This window comes from Sycon ciliatum, chromosome 12 (genome assembly GCF_964019385.1).
Source record: "Sycon ciliatum chromosome 12, ocSycCili1.1, whole genome shotgun sequence".
Classification (NCBI taxonomy): domain Eukaryota; kingdom Metazoa; phylum Porifera; class Calcarea; order Leucosolenida; family Sycettidae; genus Sycon; species Sycon ciliatum.
The window spans coordinates 20,384,193-20,406,208 of record NC_088654.1 but is presented as its reverse complement, the minus strand read 5'-3'; the positions used below and the strand labels follow the sequence as shown (position 1 = coordinate 20,406,208).

At 49.5% G+C, this 22,016-nt stretch overlaps 2 protein-coding genes across 2 annotated transcripts in view; one reads left to right on the top strand and one right to left on the bottom strand.

Annotated features, from left to right (window-relative positions):
- The first annotated feature begins 4,003 nt into the window (after positions 1-4,003).
- LOC135828588 (uncharacterized) lies at positions 4,004-8,429 on the top strand. Its single transcript, XM_065341021.1, has 2 exons — positions 4,004-5,600; positions 6,377-8,429. The coding sequence occupies exons 1-2, from the start codon at positions 5,310-5,312 to the stop codon at positions 7,613-7,615; spliced, it is 1,530 nt and encodes a 509-aa protein (XP_065197093.1). The 5' UTR covers positions 4,004-5,309; the 3' UTR covers positions 7,616-8,429.
- A 4,267-nt stretch (positions 8,430-12,696) lies between these two features.
- Positions 12,697-22,016, bottom strand: part of LOC135827802 (uncharacterized) — a 53,246-nt gene continuing 43,926 nt past the window's right edge. Inside the window, exons 25-28 of the mRNA XM_065340224.1 lie at positions 21,684-21,848; positions 15,884-16,574; positions 14,377-14,469; positions 12,697-13,693 (exon numbers count right to left, since the gene is read on the bottom strand). Of these exons, the coding sequence (XP_065196296.1) occupies positions 13,637-13,693; positions 14,377-14,469; positions 15,884-16,574; positions 21,684-21,848 (1,006 nt within the window). The 3' untranslated portion in view covers positions 12,697-13,636. The remainder of the gene's footprint in view (positions 13,694-14,376; positions 14,470-15,883; positions 16,575-21,683; positions 21,849-22,016) is intronic.

Genomic DNA, 22,016 nt, shown 5'->3' with positions numbered 1-22,016 from the left:
TGAAGAATTTGCTCTCTTTGCGTGGTGTGTGTGTATGTGCTTGTGCCAATGGCGCTCCTCCAGACGAACTGTCGTTTTTGTGTCCGTGGCACCATGGGACAGTGTTCTCCTATTCTCTCTCCGTTGCCCCTGCAAGTGATCCTTGTGGCAGTGGCTGGACAGGACAGGTGTGTGTGTGTGTGTGTGTGTGTGTGTGTGTGTGTGTGTGTGTGTGTGTGTGTGTGTGTGTGTGTGTGTGTGTGTGTGTGTGTGTGTGTGTGTGTGTTCCAAGTTGTCTACAAGTTGTCAAGTTGTCTACCGCACGAAGACGACAACTTGGAACGACTCTGAGCATTGGCTCATGGAATGTTTGCTCTGTTGTGGAGAGTGATGGACCAGTTCGAGCGGCCGCCGTGAGAGGAATCGTTTCCGACAATAAGAAAATCTTTCAAATAGTTGAACATCTTGACAATGTGTGTGTTCTCTGCTCTGGTGGAGGACGGTTGTACCTCCGTCCGTGCTTGTTCTCGCCGTTGTGGACGGCCTGGGGTGTCCCCAGCCGTCCAGGCCAACAGTGCCTGAGGTGGGGTATTCACCGACAGGAGACTTGGTCGGATAGTTACGATGCCGACACTCTCCTCGTCGCCCCCACCTCGGAGTCCTTCGCGAGGCTTTGCAAACCCGCGAGTGGAGCAAACTACTGCACGAAGACGACGACTTGGAACGACTCGGAGCGTTGGCTCATGGAATGTTCGCTCTGTTGTGGAGAGTGATGGACCAGTTCTAGCGGCAGCCGTGAGAGGAATCGTTTCCGATGATAAGCCAGATCCATAGCTGCTGGAGATGGCTCTCTCGAACGTGGTCCCGCTCGTCGTTCTATATTGTCGGCCCCGTAAGGGGACACGTGACCGTAATGGCAGCGTTTACCAGGACCATGACCAGGAGGTGTGTGTGTGTGTGTGTGTGTGTGTGTGTGTGTGCGTGTGCGTGTGTGTGTGTGTCGTGCCAGCTGGTTCAGTCGGTAGGTACACTTATGCAAGACAGTGTTGGGTCGGCTGCCAATAGGCTCGGCTGCTGTAATGTTGTACCTGCCACCTTTCTTAGTTTGAGGGCTCACATACTTTCTACAAGAAGTATACTTACCTGTTGAAGGGGAAGTTAAATTATCACCAGTTGTAGTCTTCGGGGTGCTGAGTCGAATGGGTTTGGTCCGAGGAAGCTGTGACGCTCCCTTCCTCCTTTATTCCCAATTTAACTCGCGCCCCTCCACCGAAACTGGGTGACTGCGCCCTACTAGATGGGGATTTGTATGCAAAATGTCACTAAAGGCGCCATTTCGTTCTAAAAAAGCTCGGATGACAGCGATTGGCCCATATGTTGTAGTCTTTTGGACGCTGAGTCGACTGGTTTTGGTCCGAAAAGGCTGCGATACAGCGTTCGGGCCTTATTCCCAATCGAACATGGTTGAACAAGCGGCCACGTGCTCCTGCGTACACCAGTCACGTGGTCACTGTGCCTGCAGGGTACAAGTAACAGCCTGTTTGCGTGCATTCCTAGGGGATCCTAGAGCCTGTCACTCGAGTTGAACCTTGGTGTGAAATATTAATTGTCGGCTGCTTGCGCGGTGTAGGCCCAGACAGATCCTGCTGGCAATTCTTTCGGCAAAATATCGAAGAATTGAAAGAGCGGAAATTGCCGGCAAAATCGGAACAAAATATCGAGATGTTGGGTAAAATCGATGCCTGATACTTGGATTTCCTTGTTTTTTACCCGTTCAGCAGGATACACTGGCCAGGACGAGATCATGTCACCGAAACATCTCTGGGATTCACTGTGGATCGACTTGATTTTGGAAGAATTCAGGGACACGTGCGTTGAAACCCGTGTTGATAAACCAACCCTGCGATTTTTATGAAACGTTGCACGGGATTGTACGGGAAGTGGATATAATACACGTTTTCCCGGAGCAAAATGCAGCAAAATATCGAGTTTCTTGTGCCAGGCTCGGCAAAATATCGAAGATTTCGCAGCAACATTTTGCCGCAAAATATCGAGGCGACCGGAGCAGAATCTGTCTGGGCCTAGCGCGGTGACCATGGTGACAAGGTGTCTGGTGTACGCAGGAGCACGTGACCGCTTGTTCAACCATGTTCGATTGATAATGTTGAACACAAACAACTGATATCTTGTAAACCTTTGCTGCTCTCTGTTTTTATTATTCCCCTTGGCTCTCCATCCGAGATTTTTTACTTTGGCCAGTATGAATTATAAGCGTTTAGCTAACCTGCGCTCAGTAAAACAGTTTGAGCCTTGCAGCTATGCCAAGGCTTTCATTCCGTGCAGGACTAGTTTCGTTTGCTTTGCTGCGTTCTTGCATTGCTTGGTCGCGTGGCTCTCGTGTCAGGCATCGTGCTGCTGCTAATGAACTAACCCGCACTCTGGCAGTGTCGGAAGCCCACATCGCACGAGATTAGTTGCCTTTTCTCGCTTCCCTCCTGACGTCCTGTGCTCCTGTTTCTTCTCATGTTCATGTTTGTATTCTATTTGTTTTGTCCATTCTGTTTTGCTTTTTTTTTCTTTTTTTTTTGCTATGTAAAAAAGCATTCTGTTTTGCTTGTTTTCTGGTAACACAGCTAGGCCCCGGTGTAATATGCCCGAAACTTTGCCGAAAATGCTTTTGGGAAATTCTCGTAAACCTTGCCGAAAATGCTCCCAAACCTTACCGAAAATGCTCGGGAAATGCTCACTTTTTTGTCATCCTCAGCACACGCCGTCAAAACCAGGGAGTCAGAAAATACTCAATAAGAGACTTGCTCGAGTCTGCCATGGTAAACAATTCATAAACTACTGAACAAGAAGCTAACCCACGGAATGCGGAAGTGATGTTCTTGTTTGGGAAGTTTTTCTTCTCTCAATTTTGATACACAACGGCCAAGTGCTCCGTTTCCCCCAAAATGCTGCATCACGAGCCCAAAGTGCTGGGTTCGCGGATTGTACCGAAAATGCTCAAAAAAATGCCGGCATATTACACGGGGGCCTAAACACAGCCCCATGCTGTGTGATTAGTCTTGGTGAGCCAGTATGACTACTACAGAACTCACTTTGTCTTGGGGGGTTAGACATGGGGAAGTTGCCCTACTATTATTATTGTTATTGTATATTTGAGGATTTCCCAAAGCATACCTAGTCTGAAGGGAGTTCCATTATAATGGGAGGCTGTAGCGTTGAGATAGCAGACAGTGGATGGCTAATGAACAGCCTAGCTAGAAAAATACATAATAACTATGGGCTGAATGTTCCAGAATGGTCCTGTACTCAATTAATACCTCTAGCCTCGGGGTATGCCTTGAAATACGAACTATACAGAAACAGAAACACTAAGTAAGACAAAAGCGCAGAGCTCAAAGAAGGAGCCTGAGGACAGATAAGAGGCATGTCAGTGAGGAGTGGCACTGTGTTTGGTGTCAGAGAAGTGCGTGCAAATGTGACTGCGAAACAGGGACTGCGAGGCTGTGGCTCTCAGGTATGCGGGCAAGGCATTCCAGACGGTAGCGGTGCGGAAGAGAAATGCTGGGGTGCGAGCCCGCTTCTCAGAATGCAGACATCACAAATCACCATGACGCCGGCTGGAGGCTGAAGCACAAAATTAATGTATTCCACATCGCAACCCCCCCCCCCCCCCCCCCCCCCTCTCCTCCTCACACGCTTACCCTCATGCCTGGGATTCTCCACTCGGGCTTGGACTTGGACTGAGCTGAGTAGTCTACTAGTAGATGTTCGTTGTGCAAGTAACAAGTGTCAGCTCCCAAGGGCGTTCAATGTGCGCAAACTGTCTAGACAACACACGCACATGCACACACAAACACGCACACAGGGTGCCGGAACAAAACCTACAGCTGCAACAAACCAACGACTTACGACGTTTATACGTGAACGTGCTTCAATAGCTCAATGCATGGTTAGATCATCGCTGGCCTCAAGCACTAGCGAATTAAACGCGAAGGTCCCTGGGTAGAGTCCTGGTGGTGACAGTCGATGTTTTCTGCTGCCTTTTCCCGTTTGCATCCCTTCCTTCAAACCAATGATTCATGAATGCTTCAATTGTACCCGTTTTAACAACACTCACACACACACAGAACATGCAGAAAGGCTGCTTTGCTATGTCGGTCGGTGACTCGTGAGTGTCCCGCGTGCATTCTACATGTACGTCGTTCTGAAAATATTGAGCAGATCACCATCACATGCAACGCCAGGGATGGACATTCCCGTCACGTGACACGGGCTCTCACCGTTCGTGCAGATAATTTATTATGATTGTCATTTGTACAGCCATATCCGATTATCCGATCGTCCCTGTATGTGCCTTCTGAAGGACCAACAGGTATCGTGCGTGCATGCGCTCTTTCTTCCGACGGAGCGCCGCTCGCCCTACAAACAGGTAGTATCATCCGTGCATGCGCATGTCCGCAAAGCACAAGCAGGAATCACTGCTGTACTGGTGCCGTGGGGGAGAATCATGTCACCGTAAATCACGTGACGCAAGCAGCTAGTAGCTGTGTTGTTTGCTTGTATTGTGCGCACACGCATGTACGCCACGACGCCGTATTAGAATCTTCTGCGCGCTCCACACCGGTATAATAATTATATCGTGTGCTTGATGAAGAGGCAGAACTCTTTGGTAACAGTGATTTTGTCTGGCTGCACTGCAGTACTACCGCCTGTACCGGCACAGCGACGGATGACACATGCAGGCAGTGGTGCATGTTCCTCGGCTCCGGTTGGCCATGTGTCGGACAAACCCACCTGTGAGTTTGTTTCGAGTAACTACATATACAGCGGCCCACTTCACTGAGCCCAGTACCAGTGCCAGTGCCAGTGCCAGCACTCCATGACTAGACTGTGTTGAAGTGTACCGTTACACTGCACCTTCCGCCATTGTTGACTGAAGCTGCAGCAGCAGCAGCAGCACCGAGAGAAGTTCTCTGCAGTAAGATCCGACCGTTCTTGGGTGCAAGCTATCCACAGTCTCCACACGCACACACGCTGTGTCCTGTACAACACTTGTCTTCTCTCAGACCGCCGTGGCTCGCTGTATCTCTCCGGCTACCGTGCGCCGCCCACGGATCGAGGGATTTGAAACAAGGAAGGAGTCAACCTTCCGGAGATTAACTACTAGTATCCGGTTACAATTCCAGTGTGTCGGATAGATCGCGCAAAACGCGTGTCGCCTTGCGGTGAGTGCATCGGTTTCAACGTGACTTTCTGATTGTCAGAAATCTCTGGGAGTCCAGTGTGCATGGGTGCACGCGGCCTTGTCATCACCGCGTATCATGGAGCAGCGACGTCAGTCAGCATCTCTAGATCTAGTGGATTGTCCGGACATGGTTCTTGAAGATGTAACATCTCACTTTTCCGCGGCGTGCGAATTAGCTCCAGCAGCAACAGTTACATCACCAGGCACCACAGCACCAGCACCTCCGTCGTCACCGCCATTACCGATGCTAGCGTGCTGTGAACAGTCCCAATACGGCGGCAGCAGACAGGACGGATTGGTGCCTGGCTCGCCATCACGGGTCCAGTCGTCCAGAAGGCGAATGGCGCAACACTTTCTCAGCGACCTGGTGAGTTACGTCCACGGTTTTCTGTGACGCGCGCGTGTCAACTTTCAACGTGTGTATGTCTAGCTCTGTCTAGTCTCGTATGACGTGACCATGGGGACGATACTTATGTCAGAATGATTGGGTGGTAAACTAGGACATTGAAGAACAGTGCGACGTGTCATTCCATCTTAAAATTTGGGTTTCCACCTTTCCATGTTCTTTTAAAAAGTGTAAAATAGAATATAGAGTCACGTGACATGGCAACGAGTTATGAAGCAACTATCCACGCTAGCATGTAACAAGATGATACGCAGTCAGAAAGTGCGATAACAGGGCACAACACCGTGACAGGCTACTGAGACATTCAACGACCTGACCTGAGACCATGGAGACCATGGAGACCTATATGTACATGTAGGTCTAACACAATCATCTCCAGTGCGCAAAGCTGTCCATGTACTGTACTTACTATCTTGTTACAGTCGTGGATAGTTGCTTCATAACTCGTTCCCATGTGTTTTTCTTCTATTTTACATTAAAATTTCATTACTGGCTCAGAATCCGAATGAATGTTAGAATGTTAAAAGAGTGTTGCCTGATGATTGCGAGAGCATGAAACTTCAAGTCGCAGCAAACAAGCCTTGAATAATTGTCCTTGTTGTTCTGTTCTGTATTACGCTCTGCCTCCGCCATGGTGTTGAGCACTGTCAGCACACTGGGTACACCCTCCGGTGAATGTTAAAAGATAGAACTATTCATCTCGGCTCTCGTATCCATGGTATCTGTGTGTTCTTTAGGATAGTCTGCTTCAGGCTGAGCACGAGACCGGTCAAGCTATCCGTCTCGCTGAGGCAGCTCTCACCCGCCTCAAGATCTCAACACCCGGTAAAATGCGCAGTGCATCTGTGGACCACGGTCAGCTTGTGCCCAGCCAAACGCTACTCTCTGGTCGGGCACGCCTTTGCGGCATCATTGGATCCTCTGCGTCCTTGTGTCACGACTGTAATGATGCAGACGTCGACGACGACGAGGATGAGGAGTTCGATGAAGAGATCGACAACTCCATACCTGTCGGAGATGCTGGGTATGCGTCCGGTGCGGCAAGTCCTGAGCTTCGCCGATCCGTCCAGCTGCCACTGCCAGTGGTGAACTGCCACGCATCCATCCGTGTCTGTTCTTGCACCCGGACCCGTTGTGTATGCTCGTCACATGACCACACACAAGGTAAGTATTCACCCATGCGTACCAGGAGCGCTAGCCAGACAAGGGAACAGCATGAGCAGGACAACTCTGCATCTGACTCTGAGATGCGTAGACTCCGTCAGCAGCAATCCCCCTTGGACCACCACAAGCCACTGAATTTAGGATTAGAGCATCAAGTGGCATGCCCGTCATTCGATACTGTGCCACCTAGTCCTTGCATTCCACTACACGCAGTGTCAGATGACGACGGCCAGTGTGCTGTTTGCAGCAATGCGTCACGGAAGACACATAACATTGCCTGTGGGGGTACCATGACAACACCCTTGGCCGTGCCCACGGAAGCGTCCTCACACCCACGGTCACCCTCCTCACGATCGCACGATCTACTACGTATCGCTTATCAATCACAAGCTGAAGCCGTACAGCCGAGCCAGGATTCCCTATTGCCAGTATTGGCCAAGTGCGACATTCGCGACGGCAACGATCAGCCGCTCACTACTCTCACAGTGCGCTATCGAGCAAGCGCACAATCTGCACAGAGCCACAGCAACGCCGCTGGTCAGCAGTGCTACCACGCTCCGGGTGTTCGCGGAATACACATGCAACACAAGCCACAATCTCGTCTAACAAGCTGCGAATCCCAGGGTAATGTGGCGGCGGTTGCTGGTGTTGGTCGTCCACCCAAGGCAAAGATGAACGTCACAATACAGCCTTTTGCAGCAGATCAAACGCCAGCCACATGCACAGTACCTCTGCCATCCGCATGTCCAGCAGCTGCTGTAGTTACGCCAGTCACAAGACCAACAGGACCAACAGGAAGCGCTGGCAAATGAAGTTTTAGATCCTGCCCCTAAATGACACGTCAGAACCCTAAAGCGTCTCCTAAGTGACCGCAGACCACTCCGAGCCCCGTGTGAACAGGCGAATGGCCTGTATCATCGGTGGCATGCACATATCCAATCGCGATGATCAGACATTCCAGCTACAAGGACAAAGCCACCCTCGTGACACCACGCCATCACAAGCATTCTTAGTTCACCATCTCGTGAAGTAAGTTCACCATAAAGTGCACCATACTGTGACAGTGCATATTACTATGATAAGAATGACGTCACTCCTCTGTAGTGTAGCCTTGTCATGATTTTAATTTTTACCGCCCACGGCCGCACAAAGTCCTTGGCTACAAAAAAATGAAAATCTCTCCAAACCAAACTACAAATTCTTTTCCTATGTATATTACCTGTACTATACTCTATAAATTAGAGAGTATAGTGATGAACATGCTGATAACGTCTTGCGCCACACAATGCCCTTTTCAGGTTCTAGGTCACCGGCCCTATCACCAGATCGACCACCATACTAATAATTATTAAACAACTTTGCGTGAAAGCCAGATCTACATGTACATGTAGAGTTGTGGTTTAGGTTTAGTGTAAAACTCTCGCCACTCTCATGAGACATATTTTTCACACATGTGTGTTATTTTTATTCCTATCATACCCTGGTGTATAGAAAGAAAAAGGACCAAGGAACTACAAGTTACGCTATAATGTCCACTAGCACCACCAGTTACTAAACAATCACCTCATGCAATAGCATTGCACGACACTGCACGATTCTTTCTATAAATTAATCCTTGGCTCTCCATCCGAGTCCATTCCCTGGTTTCTCATCATATTCCGGAAACACCCCTTGACATACTAGTAGGTAATCCATGGGATCCAGTCTTTGGGTTATCCGTAATTATCAAATATCGTGTTGCTTTTGCCCGTAAAAGAGGCTGTTGTGTTGTACGGCAGTACGAGTACGAGCACTGTAGGCCCGTTCCTAGAGAATCCAGTGATGAATGCCAAATGCTATGTCTGATGATCGCTGAAATGCGCGAAGCCACACAGCCTTTCACCTCCGTTGTATGACATAACTTGTTTGTGTCTTCTTTTCTTTAAAGTATTCCATGCCTTTCACCATGGATCCCTGAGAAAATGCCCGGGTCACTTTTGGTCGGATTTCACGGAGCGCAGCTACCATGGCTACAGTGTACATGTGCTAGTCTAGTAGTTATGTACATGTACAGGTGTATAATCAAGAGTAGATCTACTGTTGTGAATTCCAGCAGAAATCCAAGAGAGCTCGATACCGGGAAGGTAGAGCCGTGACACACCAGTCAGAACAACAGATGACTTGATCAGTCACAACTTACTCTGTTGTTGTTCTGCCTTTGTGTAACACCCTTACATGTATAAAATAAAAAAAGTTTGCACGTCCGCGTTACCACCGGCTATACAATTGCGTTGAGAAACACAACCAGCTTAGGAAGTTTCGCATGTGCCAGGCCACCACCATGCCAGTGATACCAGGGTGGCAGATGCAGCGCCTAACGGCGAGGGTGAGGTGGTAAGTCTCACAACCAATGCCCGACAAGAGGGCTAATCTCGTTAGCTGCATCCATGTAACCCTCACTCCGAGTAGTGAGTACCCAGTTGACCGTGGGTGTCATGTACATGTACATGACTGTATACTCTTGGTATAATCCTGGTAGTATTTTCCGTATGTGCCTGTGTTTGATCAACTGACTTACTTGTCAGAAAGGTTTGCTCCCCACACCGGAGCTCGCGCTATTCCGCCGACTTTTCTTGACACTTGACTGACTCACGACTGCCATCCAGAGCACACAGAGTTGTGCCCAGCGCGGGCTTGCGACTAGTTGGTTTGGAGGTGACAGCGTTGCGAATGACCGAGGGTCCTCGACGTCTGTCTCACCGTCCAGGAGCGACACTGACTCACGCTGCTATCTGGTGTTCACGAGGTGTTTGTCGCGCTGGAAGCGGAGCGTCTCTGTAAGTTTGTATCCCTGGTGATGTTTGCGCCTGGAGAGCACTATATAAGTGGTGCTCTTCAGGCACAATCTTCCTCAGCCTACTCAAGCTCAACTGATGAGGGGTGAATTCCCCGAAACACTGTGTATTGAGCAGGGAGTGGTGCTTTCTTGCAGGTTTGCCGAGTCGAAGGTTCGATGGACTTCTCGTGTGCTCTGGATGGCAGTCGTGAGTCAGTCAAGTGTCAAGAAAAGTCGGCGGAATAGCGCGAGCTCCGGTGTGGGGAGCAAACCTTTCTTACAAATCATCGCCGAAGTCGCAACCACTACTTCGGACTTACTTGTCAACACTATTAATTATTATGTGTTGATACTCGACAAGTAGTTTGCGCCAAGTCATGAGTAGTCGAAGGACGGCTAACACTTAATTAATTAATTAACAGCAGCAGCAGCAGGAGCAGTCCTGGATTGCATGGACGGCTACTAAAACTCTCCCTACAGGAAACACTGATTTGGACAGTCCTGGATTGCATGGACGGCTATTAAAACTCTCCCTACAGGAGACACTGATTTGGGCAGTCCTGGATTGCATGGACGGCTATTAAAACTCTCCCTACAGGAGACACTGATTTGGACAGTCCTGGATTGCATGGACGGCTATTAAAACTCTCCCTACAGGAGACACTGATTTGGACAGTCATGGACTACACTGTGACAGTATTAACACGATGGCGATGGCGATGGCGGACACTGGAAAACGGCGTTGCACACCCTAACGGATTGTTAGTATAATTGCATCGCAGTACCTCACCTACTGCTGCACCACCTACTTTCAGCAGGGTGGGGTATGGATCAACCTCACGACACACCACTGCCTATGGAGAATCCATAACGTTTCGTACAAATACCCCCTCCTAGTACTTCAGTAGACTCATGAGAAAGACGTGTTGTTTGTTACGCGTACTACTATAATACTGTTACAGCGCATTGCTTAAAATTAATTAGATTGCGCGCAGAAAGTCGGCTGAAATCAAGGTGCTGGTGGTTTCCGTACTGGTATTGTTCTATTCGGCTGCCTTACTTCAAATGTCAATGTGCATGAAGTGCTGGTGTGTAGTGCTCCACGCCAGAGCAAAGTTGCATGCCCCCCCCCCCCGGCATTTCGAATTTTCGAGCGACTTCGACGGTCGACTAGTCTTCTCGTGACAACTCACTAGGCCTCGACCAAATATGCTAAAAAAGAGCATATTTTGCTCGTCGCATATCAGGGAAAACGTCCATAATATGCCAAAGGCTTAGCAAGATATGCAAAAAGATATGCCAAAATATGCCAAAACATGCTCGACATAAGCAGAAAGTGTAGATCATTTCAGTAAAAATACAACCTTGGAATATTCATTGGCTTCACGGCTATCATGCTTTAATATGGTGCAAATCAAAACACACGCGGAATAGTATGGCTGGGGTGTGTCCCCAGCGACAGCTCGACAGTAGCGATAGTGTTCATCCATGGGGAAATGTAGCAAACACCTCAACCATTCCAAATTCATCATCCTTCATCCTTTTAAAAAGGCATTTCTGAACGCATTTTGTCCAGAATATGAATGTTTTGTCCTCATTTTCTTGAGAATGTTTGAATTATACGCTGGCTTCATTCCAATATTCCCTTTGTCGCTCAATGTGCCATATAAACTGTCTCACAAAATATGCGGAAATATGCGGAATTGGAAGCATATTTGGTCGAGGCCTACAACTCACCACCGTATACAGCATGAGGCATGAAAAACACTCACAAGACCGCATCCCCTGTGTTTTCGATCGTTGCATAGTTCGACACAAGTCATGACAGAAGACCGGGATGAACGCCCAGTGCCAGTGGGAGCAAGAGTACATCATGTACATAACCGGGGTGTTATGTACTCTTGGTGGGACTGACCCAGCAAAAAAACACACTGATGATGTCAGTAGAACACACGTACACACGATAACCATGATATAAACATTATTATTTTTAAATTTTGAATAGGGCAATCCCATGGAGGCTTACATGTAGTACGCGTGTGCTGTGTATAGTAGGCAAAGCCCGATTTTGCCAGGGAAACTTCGATATTTTGCCGCAAAATTTTGCTCGCTCATCGTCGATATTTTGCTTTCATTTTGCCAGGTCACTCGATATTTTGCTCCCTTTTTGCTCCAATGCAAGGCCAAATTTGGGTCACGTGTAGGAAAACTGACCGAAAGTGGGTCACGTGTTGGCAAAAATGAGAAAAAATGAGTCACGTGTTGGCAAAAATGTACGAAAATGAGTCACATGCACCGTATAAGTGTAAAATCTCCCAATTATTTCCAGCGAACATACCGATATTTTGCTCCATTTTGCCAGCAAATTCTCTCGTCAAAATTCTTCGATATTTTGCCAGCAGAATTGCTAGCAAAATCGGGCCATGTCTAGTGCTGTGCATGCCCATCACCTGATCACTAATCGGCATGAGGCTGCTGGCATTCACTGATTCGGGGAGTGGTTGCTACAGTAGGCAATGACAGATCTTGCCGGAAACTCTTTCGGAAAATACCGAAGAACCTAGACAGCAACCAAAGGTGTCAGTTGAGGAAGTAATCGAGTTCTTTGGGGACATTGTTCATGATGTAAGCAGGCCATCACAGTTAAATTAATGGTTCCCGAGGGCCCACATACGCCAGACGCCTTCATGCGTTTCCAGTCCGTCGACTATCAGTGATGTATGCAAGCTGCTACAAAGTGTGCACATGTGAACCTCTCCAGTCAACCCCAGCATCTATGGGTCACATGACGTCGGACATGTTGGTTCCACTGTCCACATATGCCATGATCACTTTCTGCACAAATAATTCAGTCACACGACGAACACATGAGCACCACCACTCTACACTGAGGCCCCTCACCGTCAGTGACTCCCAAGAATTTGTTTCAATCATGTGGCACACAGCAGCAGTAAAACCGTGGTGTGTGCGTGGAGAGGGGGGGGGGGGGGCACTGGACAGCTGTGCCTAGACATTAACAGTGTTCCAACACGCTGCCATGCCGCGGTGCTGCAGGCTGGAAACTACCGCCAGGAAAACTCATAGAAAATCTGATTTTAAAATGATAAGCACAACACAATCTGGCCGGAATAGAAAATAATAATCATTATCATTATCATTTGAGCAGTATAAACACCGAAAGCAGCATTGATCAAATGTTGGCAAAAAGACACAGAAAAACAGGATTGACACGTGGGAAACACAAAAAAAAGAAAGAATCTCCGAGCGGATCACCGGCCCGTTATCACGCAACACAGGTCTACACTCACACCAGGATCATGAACACGGACGGAGTACATATATTATATTATTGAGTTCTCTAGTTTCCTTATGGACTGCGTTCAACTGTAGAGTGTAGTACATTCGTATACTGGGAATAGATCTGGACTGAAAGCGGGTTTTTTTTATATAATTTGCTTGGAAATGCCCTGGCCTTGCCAGGCTATGCACTGGGATGTGGCGGTACAGCAAGGTCCTACACACAGATCAAGCGCCTGTCGCGGCCGGGAGGGCGTGCAGAGCGGCACCTGCACTCAGCTGCTGCAGGGTTTGGTTCTAATGTGGCGCGTCGTCACGGCTATCGGGTCGAGTGTAGATGCTGCATGCGCGCAGCAAAGAGTCTAGGCCACACAGCCAATACGACTGTAGAATTGGTGGGTGTTTATGCACGGCCACTCACGTAAAGTCTAAAAAGAAGTTCTGGAATGGAACGCGATAGGATTACACGTAATTAGTCACAACACAAACAGTTCATACTCAATTGCAGCATTTGCAGCATTTGCAGCATCCGTTCGCAATCTATTTTTTCCATGGCAAGTTAACGGGTTATCATGGAGTTAGCAAAGATTGTGACAAACGTAAACAAAATTAAAATTAAAAAAATATGTTGGTCTTCTTCTATCATGATGAGCTGACAATAATTATCAACACCTTTGTGGACGTGTTGGTTGTTGGCGGTCTTGAGCGCAAGACGAGCTGCTCAGTTCTCTGCCTCCGTGTAGAATGCATTGAGCTGTTGCTCCAACTGCAGCTGAATCTGGACGGGCATGAGAGAGAGAGAGAGAGAGAGAGAGAGAGAGAGAGAGAGAGAGAGAGAGAGAGAGAGAGAGAGAGAAAGAGAGAGAGAGAGAAAGAGAGAGATACATGCAAAACACCCAATACAGACAGAAAACACACACACATCAGTTCAACATACGTACAGACACCCGGTTGTACAAAGACACGCGTGCACACACCATTGGACCATGTGACGCCCATCGCCGGAGGCGATGATAGCGATGTTACAGTAGAAGCCATAGCAGCTTGTACTGGAACTGCACCATTCAACAGCTTGCAAGACTGAAGAATTGACCACCACTATTCAGCCTGGTCTACACCACACAGCTATGAAGTGGCTTTTCTGGCCAGTGAATCTCTACTTTTTGGTCTTTTTTATTTTTTTCACGCACACACATCACACCACATACTCCGGCATGCACTGGTTGTTGGTAACCACCCAGGAGAATGAAAGAAAAGTCAGGAGGAGTCTGAGAAAGAGAAGAATTACGTGTGTGACCATAATCGTCGGGAATCGAACCCGCAACCTATCGATTGGAATCGCTGCACATACCACTGCACCATATGGGACACACACGTGCGCGCACACACACACACACACACAGACACACACAGGCACAAACACACACACATGCACACATGCAAGCTACTTGCGGCACTCACCTCGGCATATTTGTGGTTCTGCTCCTGCGAGTCAGTCAGCTCTGTCATCTTAGCATCCAACAAGCTCTGGTATCTCTGCACAGCTGCTTCAAGCTGTTAGTTAGCAAAAAGGTAATTTACACAAGGGATCAGAAACAAGATGAACGGTGCTTTCTGGAATGTTTGATCTGCTCTTACAGCTATACCGTTACATTGCAACAAGAATACAGAAGATTTCCACCTGAATGTTACCAGGCAGGTTCCTTCGCAACACTTATCAGCATCTTACGTGATCATCTAGGGTACCCCGTAACGAGATACTAAGCCTGTGGGGACTGCCCTAGTAACACTAGTCTGTGGGGACTGCCCTAGTAACACAAGTCTGTGGGGACTGCCCTAGTAACACTAGTCTGTGGGGACTGCCCTAGTAACACAAGTCTGTGGGGACTGCCCTAGTAACACAAGCCTGTGGGGACTGCCCTAGTAACACTAGTCTGTGGGGACTGCCCTAGTAACACAAGTCTGTGGGGACTGCCCTAGTAACACTAGTCTGTGGGGACTGCCCTAGTAACACAAGCCTGTGGGGACTGCCCTAGTAACACAAGCCTGTGGGGACTGCCCTAGTAACACTAGTCTGTGGGGACTGCCCTAGTAACACAAGTCTGTGGGGACTGCCCTAGTAACACAAGTCTGTGGGGACTGCCCTAGTAACACTAGTCTGTGGGGACTGCCCTAGTAACACAAGTCTGTGGGGACTGCCCTAGTAACACAAGCCTGTGGGGACTGCCCTAGTAACACAAGTCTGTGGGGACTGCCCTAGTAACACAAATCTGTGGGGACTGCCCTAGTAACACAATAAACAATAACACCACTATTATTAAGAACTCAGATGGTGAGCCAAGGAAAAAGAATTATTTGTAACATGGAAATTGTGGGCACAATTTCATGCTGTGGAATGTCTCAGTACTCCTTGTCAGTTTTTGTGCTAGATTGTGCACGTCTGACTGTTCAAAATCTGGTTTTGTTGGTGGACTCGATCGCATAACTTGTGCCCACAATTTCCATTTCACTACTACTATTACTCCTACAGTGATGCTCAAAGCGGATATCCAGTCACCGTGTCACTCAAGTTTGCACCCTGCGCCTTGCACCATTTCACAGCCCAGTGTTTGCAGGGCTAGGGCTCCTCAACGCCCGGCGGCGCGTACTTGAGTGACGCGGTGACTGGATTTCCGCTTTGAGCAGTACTGCATGCACAATACTACTTGAGCGACTAGCTGCACACGCAGGGGCGTGCTCGGCCCCCCAACTAGGCGGGTGCACGGGAGCCGAGGGGAGCCCCCCCCCCCCCCGGCAATTTTCTGCAATTTGTTTGCAACCTTCCTTGAATTTTAGAGCATATTTGCATACATTACAATTGCCTTGGATCAGATTGAAAATTTTTGGGGGGTGCACGTGCCCCCCGTGCCCATCGCCGAGCACGCGCCTGACACGACAGTGAACTGAACTAAACTGTACGGTCTCTCACCTCTGCTACCCTGGCAACGTCCTCACGGGCAACCACAGTTGTGCTGCTGGTGTTTCCACCGTCATTGTCATTGCCGCCGCTAGCAACCAGCAGCTGCTGAGAACTAGAGTCAGCGATGGCGACGGACTCCGCCAGGCGTTGATTCTCGCGATTGAGCTTCTTGTTTCGCTGCTGGAGTTTCTTGATCAGGTCAAACGCCTTGTCCAGCTTGTCGCCGTCCCGTGCTGCAGCTGAAGATGACGAAGACGACGACGACGGCGGCACAGTGGTGTCGGGTGTGGAATACAAAGTCAACGCCTGAGTGGGTGTAGTAACTGCCGATGTGGCTGAAGAAGCTGTAGGAATCTTAGGCAGCTCTCGTCGGCCACTGCTGGTTTTTCTTGCCGGCGGTGGGGTAGTAGCAGTGGCAGTGGTGGTGGCGGAACTACCAGTGGTCTCCGCCGATGATGTTGTTGGTGTTGTCACCACTGCCTGGCGTGGCTCGGAGAGGTCGCGCCTGCGTGACCTTCTCTCCAGCGATCCGGTGCTGTGTCCGCTGCGGTGCAGGCTGGAGCTGCGCGAGCGTGCAGTCTGAGTGGGAGTCTCCGGCGACGTCGCCGATGCTGCCGCTGCTTCTGCTGCTGCTGTTTTTGTGCCTGCGCCTGCGCCGGGTGTTTGTGGTTTGTTGAGGCCAGAGTTGTGAGAATGCGACCTGAAGTACATGGTCAGAATAACGGGAATACCATAGACAGGACAGTGAGGAAAAGGGTTTATGGAAATAAGCAGCGAGGTGACAATAGTTTTAGATGTAAGACCAACAGAACAAATTACACGTATTATGGTTTCGAAATGAAGGAGGTTCCACGGAACTGCCGAAACTGTGGTAGTCATGCATTGTACATCACGGCTGTAGTACTGATGTGCACAGTCATGGTAACAGTGCATTGCGTAATGCTCTTGGCCATATGCTGCTGTTGAGCTGGTTTTACAGATGAAGAATCTGAGAGACACAATGGCTAGTTGTCTATTCTTTCCGTGTGCTTAGTCTGGCTTCTTGCATGCCTACATTGGCGCAGTGAACAGGCACGGATTTGTCGCCATGTCCGCTCCCAAAGGCAGAGCGCCGAAGGAATTTGTACCTGACTTTTCCAGCAACATCGGAGCCGATTTCGAATTGTGGCTCGAGGACGTTGATGATTACCTGAAAATTTGTGGAGTTACGACGGCAGCTGATAAGAAGAGGCTGTTTCTGAACCTTGCAGGCCTCGCTGTCAGGCGTATTGTTAAAGGAATCGTAGTTCCTACTCCACCAGCTCAGGCTGATGGCAGTGCCGGATGTGAGTACAAAGCTCTGACGGATGCTGTGATTGCTCATTTTCGTCCTGCCACAAACACAACGTCGGAACGCCACCGGTTCCGTCAGCTTCGCCAGAATGAGGGTGAGTCTGTCACATCGTTTGTGGGACGCCTGCGCGAAGCAGCTGATCGCTGTAAATTTGCGTCTACTGCCGTGGACACCATTGATCAGGGACAAATCCGTGACCAGTTGATCGAGGGCCTGCGATCCCAGGAGCTACGTAAAGAACTTCTCAAAGAGTCAAAGTTGACACTAGCCAATGCTGTGAGCAAAGCTGTGGCACTCGAGTCCTCTATCACGGACAGCAAGCTTTATGGTGACGCTGCAGCTACTCCATTGTCGAATTCATTCTCTCACATTCACCGTGTTTCACACTCCCAGCCTGCCTCTGCGCACAAGAAGTTTGGGAAGTGCAAGTACTGTGGCCGCTCGCATCCAAGAGGCAAGCAGCATTGCCCTGCAGCGGATGCTACTTGTGGCAACTGCTCGAAAGTCGGCCACTTTACAACAGTATGCCTGTCGCGCAAGTCTGATAATGCGCGCATGACATCCGAACAGGTGGAGGAGGATGACGCCAACTATTTCTGTGATTACGCATTCTCAGTGGATACTTCTCAGCACCAGCAATTGTTTCGTAAGACGCTGATCGTCAACGGCCGTCCCTGTGAAGGACTACTGGATACCGGTGCTACCCGATCAGTGCTAACCGATGATGTTGTCCAGCCAACGCGAAAGAGTGATCGAATCTTGAAAGCGTACAATGGCGGCGTCATCTCAACACTCGGTATGGCTGATGTGACGGTCTCTGTTGGATCACGCAGCATCGTATGTAGTTGTTTTGTTGTCCCAGTCGCGTCTGGCCGCCAAATCCTGTATGGCCAGGACGTCATCTCCGAACTGGAGTTGCTGACCTCTGCTGAAGTCAATGTGGTGAACGTGACGCCCATCTCTATCACAGTGGACCCTGACACCACTCCAACAGCATTCCCACCCCGTCGGCATGCTTTCAGCATCCGGGATGAAATTGCCAAGGAGTTGGATCGTCTGGTGAAGCATGACATAATCGAGCCAGTGCGAGAAGCTACTCCGTGGGTCTCACCGTTGGTGCCGGTCAGGAAATCAAGCGGTGCTTTGCGTCTCTGCGTGGACTACCGCGTCCTAAACAAGAGCGTAGTCCGGGAGCGTCACCTACTTCCCACCGTTGACGAAATCAATGCGCAGCTGGACGGTGCAACAGTGTTCTCCGTTCTGGATGCTGAATCTGGCTTTCACCAGCTCCCTTTGGCCGATGAATCTCGTCCGCTCACCACTTTCGCCACTCACAAGGGCCTCTTTAGATTCAAGAGACTCCCGTTTGGCATTGCTTGCGCACCGGAGATATTTCAACGTGTGGTGTCTGACATCCTTGCCGGCCTACCGGGAGTCGTTGTCTATATTGATGACATTCTCATCTATGCCCGCAACCGACAGGAACACGACGAGCGCATGGCTGCCGTACTCCGTCGTTTGAGCGAAGCCAACCTGCGCTTAAACTGGGAGAAGTGTCGCGTACGCCAGTCAGAAATCAAGTACTTGGGACACTGGCTGAGCAAGGATGGTGTGCGTCCTGACGGTGACAAGCTGCTGGCAATCCAACAGTTGCAGCTGCCGCAGACGTTGACAGATGTACGTCGTTTCCTTGGTATGGTGACGTACCTTGGTAAATTCATACCGCAGCTCTCACAGACAACTGAGCCGCTGAGGAAACTGGCTCAGCGACAACCATTCGTCGTTGATGATGAGCTGACGGCCGCGTTCACCGATGCGAAGACAGCCGTGGCCTCGTCGCTAGAGTGCTTAGCGTACTTTAAGCCATCCTTGGACGTCCCAACCAAGGTAACATGTGACGCATCTCCACTTGGTCTGGGTGCTATTCTGTGGCAGCAAGACAAGAGTGGCACTTGGTTACCTGTCACCTGCGCCAGCCGTTCATTGTCCGATGTTGAATCTCGTTATTCCCAGTTGGAGCGCGAGATGCTTGGTATCGTATTCTCTCTGACTCGATTCCGACAGTACGTCCTGGGGAGATCTGTTCAAGTTGTGACCGACCACAAGCCCCTGATCTCAATCGTCCAGAAGCCGTTTGACGAAGTACCACCACGGCTGCAGCGCTGGATGGTCGCTCTCATGCCATACCAGTACACCTTGTCACATGCACCTGGGAAGCAGATGGTGTGTGAAGACACATTGTCAAGAGCGCCTGTCCAAGACTCAACTGCCTCACCAGAAGAAGCCCGCTCTATGGCTGAGTTCATTGGCCTGGTCTTGGAAGAGTGCCCAGTCAATATCGACGATATCGCCAAGGCGACTAGTGATGACCCACTGTTGCGCAGCATACAGCAGCGCGTCTTGATGCAATCATGGTCCCAAGTCACACCCGCTGAAGAGCCATACTACCTTATCCGAGATCAGCTGACGACCATTGACGGCATCCTGCTATTCGGTAACCGCTGTGTAATACCAGAAGCTCTCCGACATGCCGTACTGCAGTTGGCCCATGAAGGTCATCCAGGTCGGGACATATTCAAGGATGCTTTGCGACGACGAGTATGGTGGACCGGCATGTCTAAAGATGCCGACAAGTTCGCCGAGCAGTGTTCAGAGTGTTGGCGCCGTCATACAAACCCCGCACAAGAGCTGCTGCCATCAGAAATTGAAGGAGTGTGGCAGAAACTGGCGGTTGATCTGGTGTGTATCGAGGGTCAACAAGTATTATCCATCGTCGACTACGGTTCACGCTATCCGGAGCTACTTCCCTTGTCAGCTACCACAACCGCAGCTGTCATTGACCGGCTGATGGAAGTGTTCGCGAGGTTCGGCCTGCCTAGCGTGTTGGTGTCCGACAATGGCCCCCAGTTTGCCTCAGCCGAAATGGCCCAGTTCCTGCAGCGGTTGGGTATCCAGCACAATCGATCAAGCCCACGCTACCCCAGATCTAATGGCATGGTGGAACGTCTTCATCGAGTCGTCAAAGAGAGAATTCAATCTCTACGACCGTCCCTGTCTTTGCAACGCCGTTTGCAACAAGTTCTCTTTGATATTCGCAACTCAGTGCACCGAATGCTGGGCATGTCACCCAATGAGGCTTTCTTCGGTCGCATGGTTCGCACCCGTCTACCTCACCATTCTACCCCACGCATTGTGAATGCTTCTCATCAGATTCGCGCCAAAGCTGACATGGCAGTCTCGCATGATAGTCGCCGCGGTGTCCGCCAGTTGCCTATGCTGCGTCCTGGCACAATGGTAGTCTTGCAGGATGGCTATTCCGACCCAACTACCCCTTGGCGTGTTGTGGAGCAATATGGCAGACAAGTCGGCGTCACTGATGGCAGGCGGATACTGCTCCGAAATCGGCAGCATGTGCGAGAACATGCTTCACCTGCATCATCAACTGCCACCTCTTCTCGGTCTTTGGATCTCCAGCCAGTTCCGACGCCAGATCCCCAGCCAGCTACCGAGTCAGAAGTGAAATCCTCGGCACCTAATGCAGATGTGCCGCCTGCTACGCCTACTGCTCCGTGTGAAGCAGGAGTGGAATCTGAGATCAAAGAGGCTGATGCTCAGATTCATCCTGAGTCCAGTGACCAATCACGTCGTCAATCACGCCTACCACAGCCCGATGCCCAGTCTGGCTCGCTCTATCGCGAGGGCTATGTAACCCGCGCTGGCCGCACTGTCAAGCTCACTGAGAAAGCTGCTGGTGCATTGATGTAATATCTCCATTTTGACTGACCATGTTGCATAACTATGCCAATTTGCGATTTAGTTGCTGGTTTGGTTTCTTATGTTTGTATCGTGGTACAGGTTTGATGTATCTTCAGTGAGTTGACCCGTCAGTGTCAGGGTGTATCGAATTTGTTGCTTTGAATTGATTCTTTGCTCGTTTCCTCTGCAATTTTATTGTTCTTTTCTTGTCTGCAATTTTCTCCTTTTTTCTTTTTCCTTTTTTTTCTCTCCTTTTTTTTTTCTCAAACAGGTTTGCATTTGCAGACAATTTTTTTTCTTAGGGAAGGGGGGTAATGTGGTAGTCATGCATTGTACATCACGGCTGTAGTACTGATGTGCACAGTCATGGTAACAGTGCATTGCGTAATGCTCTTGGCCATATGCTGCTGTTGAGCTGGTTTTACAGATGAAGAATCTGAGAGACACAATGGCTAGTTGTCTATTCTTTCCGTGTGCTTAGTCTGGCTTCTTGCATGCCTACAGAAACCCCACCCCCTGGATCGGCTCCTGTCCATGGTCTGTGGTGGGTGTAGGGTTTGTGTTGCCTAATGTGGATGAAGAGCACAGAGCACACACAATGGAATTGTTGTACACTTTTTCCTTGTCTCAGTACCACTGTCTTTCATTATCATGTACGAGTTGGGTATGTGAACATAGTAAAAAATAAATAAAAAATAAAAATGAATGCACAGTTCATACCTGGGTAGTCGCCTGGACCCGCCACTACCCAGCGACTGTGATGAGCTGGAGCGTGGCAGGGGTGATTGTCGTAGCTGTCGATTTAGGTGATCGATCTCACGCACATAGTTCTGGATTTCCTTCTGGTGCTGAAGCTTGGCTTTCTTCATCAGATCACTCACTCTCCTTTGCAGGCAGGCCAGCAATAACAGACAATGAAACATAATAGTAAGGGCTATGAAAAATACAAACAAAAATCCGGTGGAACAAAAAGTGATTTTACCGTATTTCCGCACATATAACGCCATGGCGTTATACTTGAAACATCGCTGTTTTGGACCAAATTTTTGGAGA

Excerpts from the sequence above, each read along its gene's own strand:
- LOC135828588 (XM_065341021.1), top strand. The coding sequence starts at position 5,310 with ATGGAGCAGCGACGTCAGTCAGCATCTCTAGATCTAGTGGATTGTCCG. Across the intron at positions 5,601-6,376 it reads AACACTTTCTCAGCGACCTG|GATAGTCTGCTTCAGGCTGA; the intron begins GTGAGTTACGTC and ends TGTGTTCTTTAG.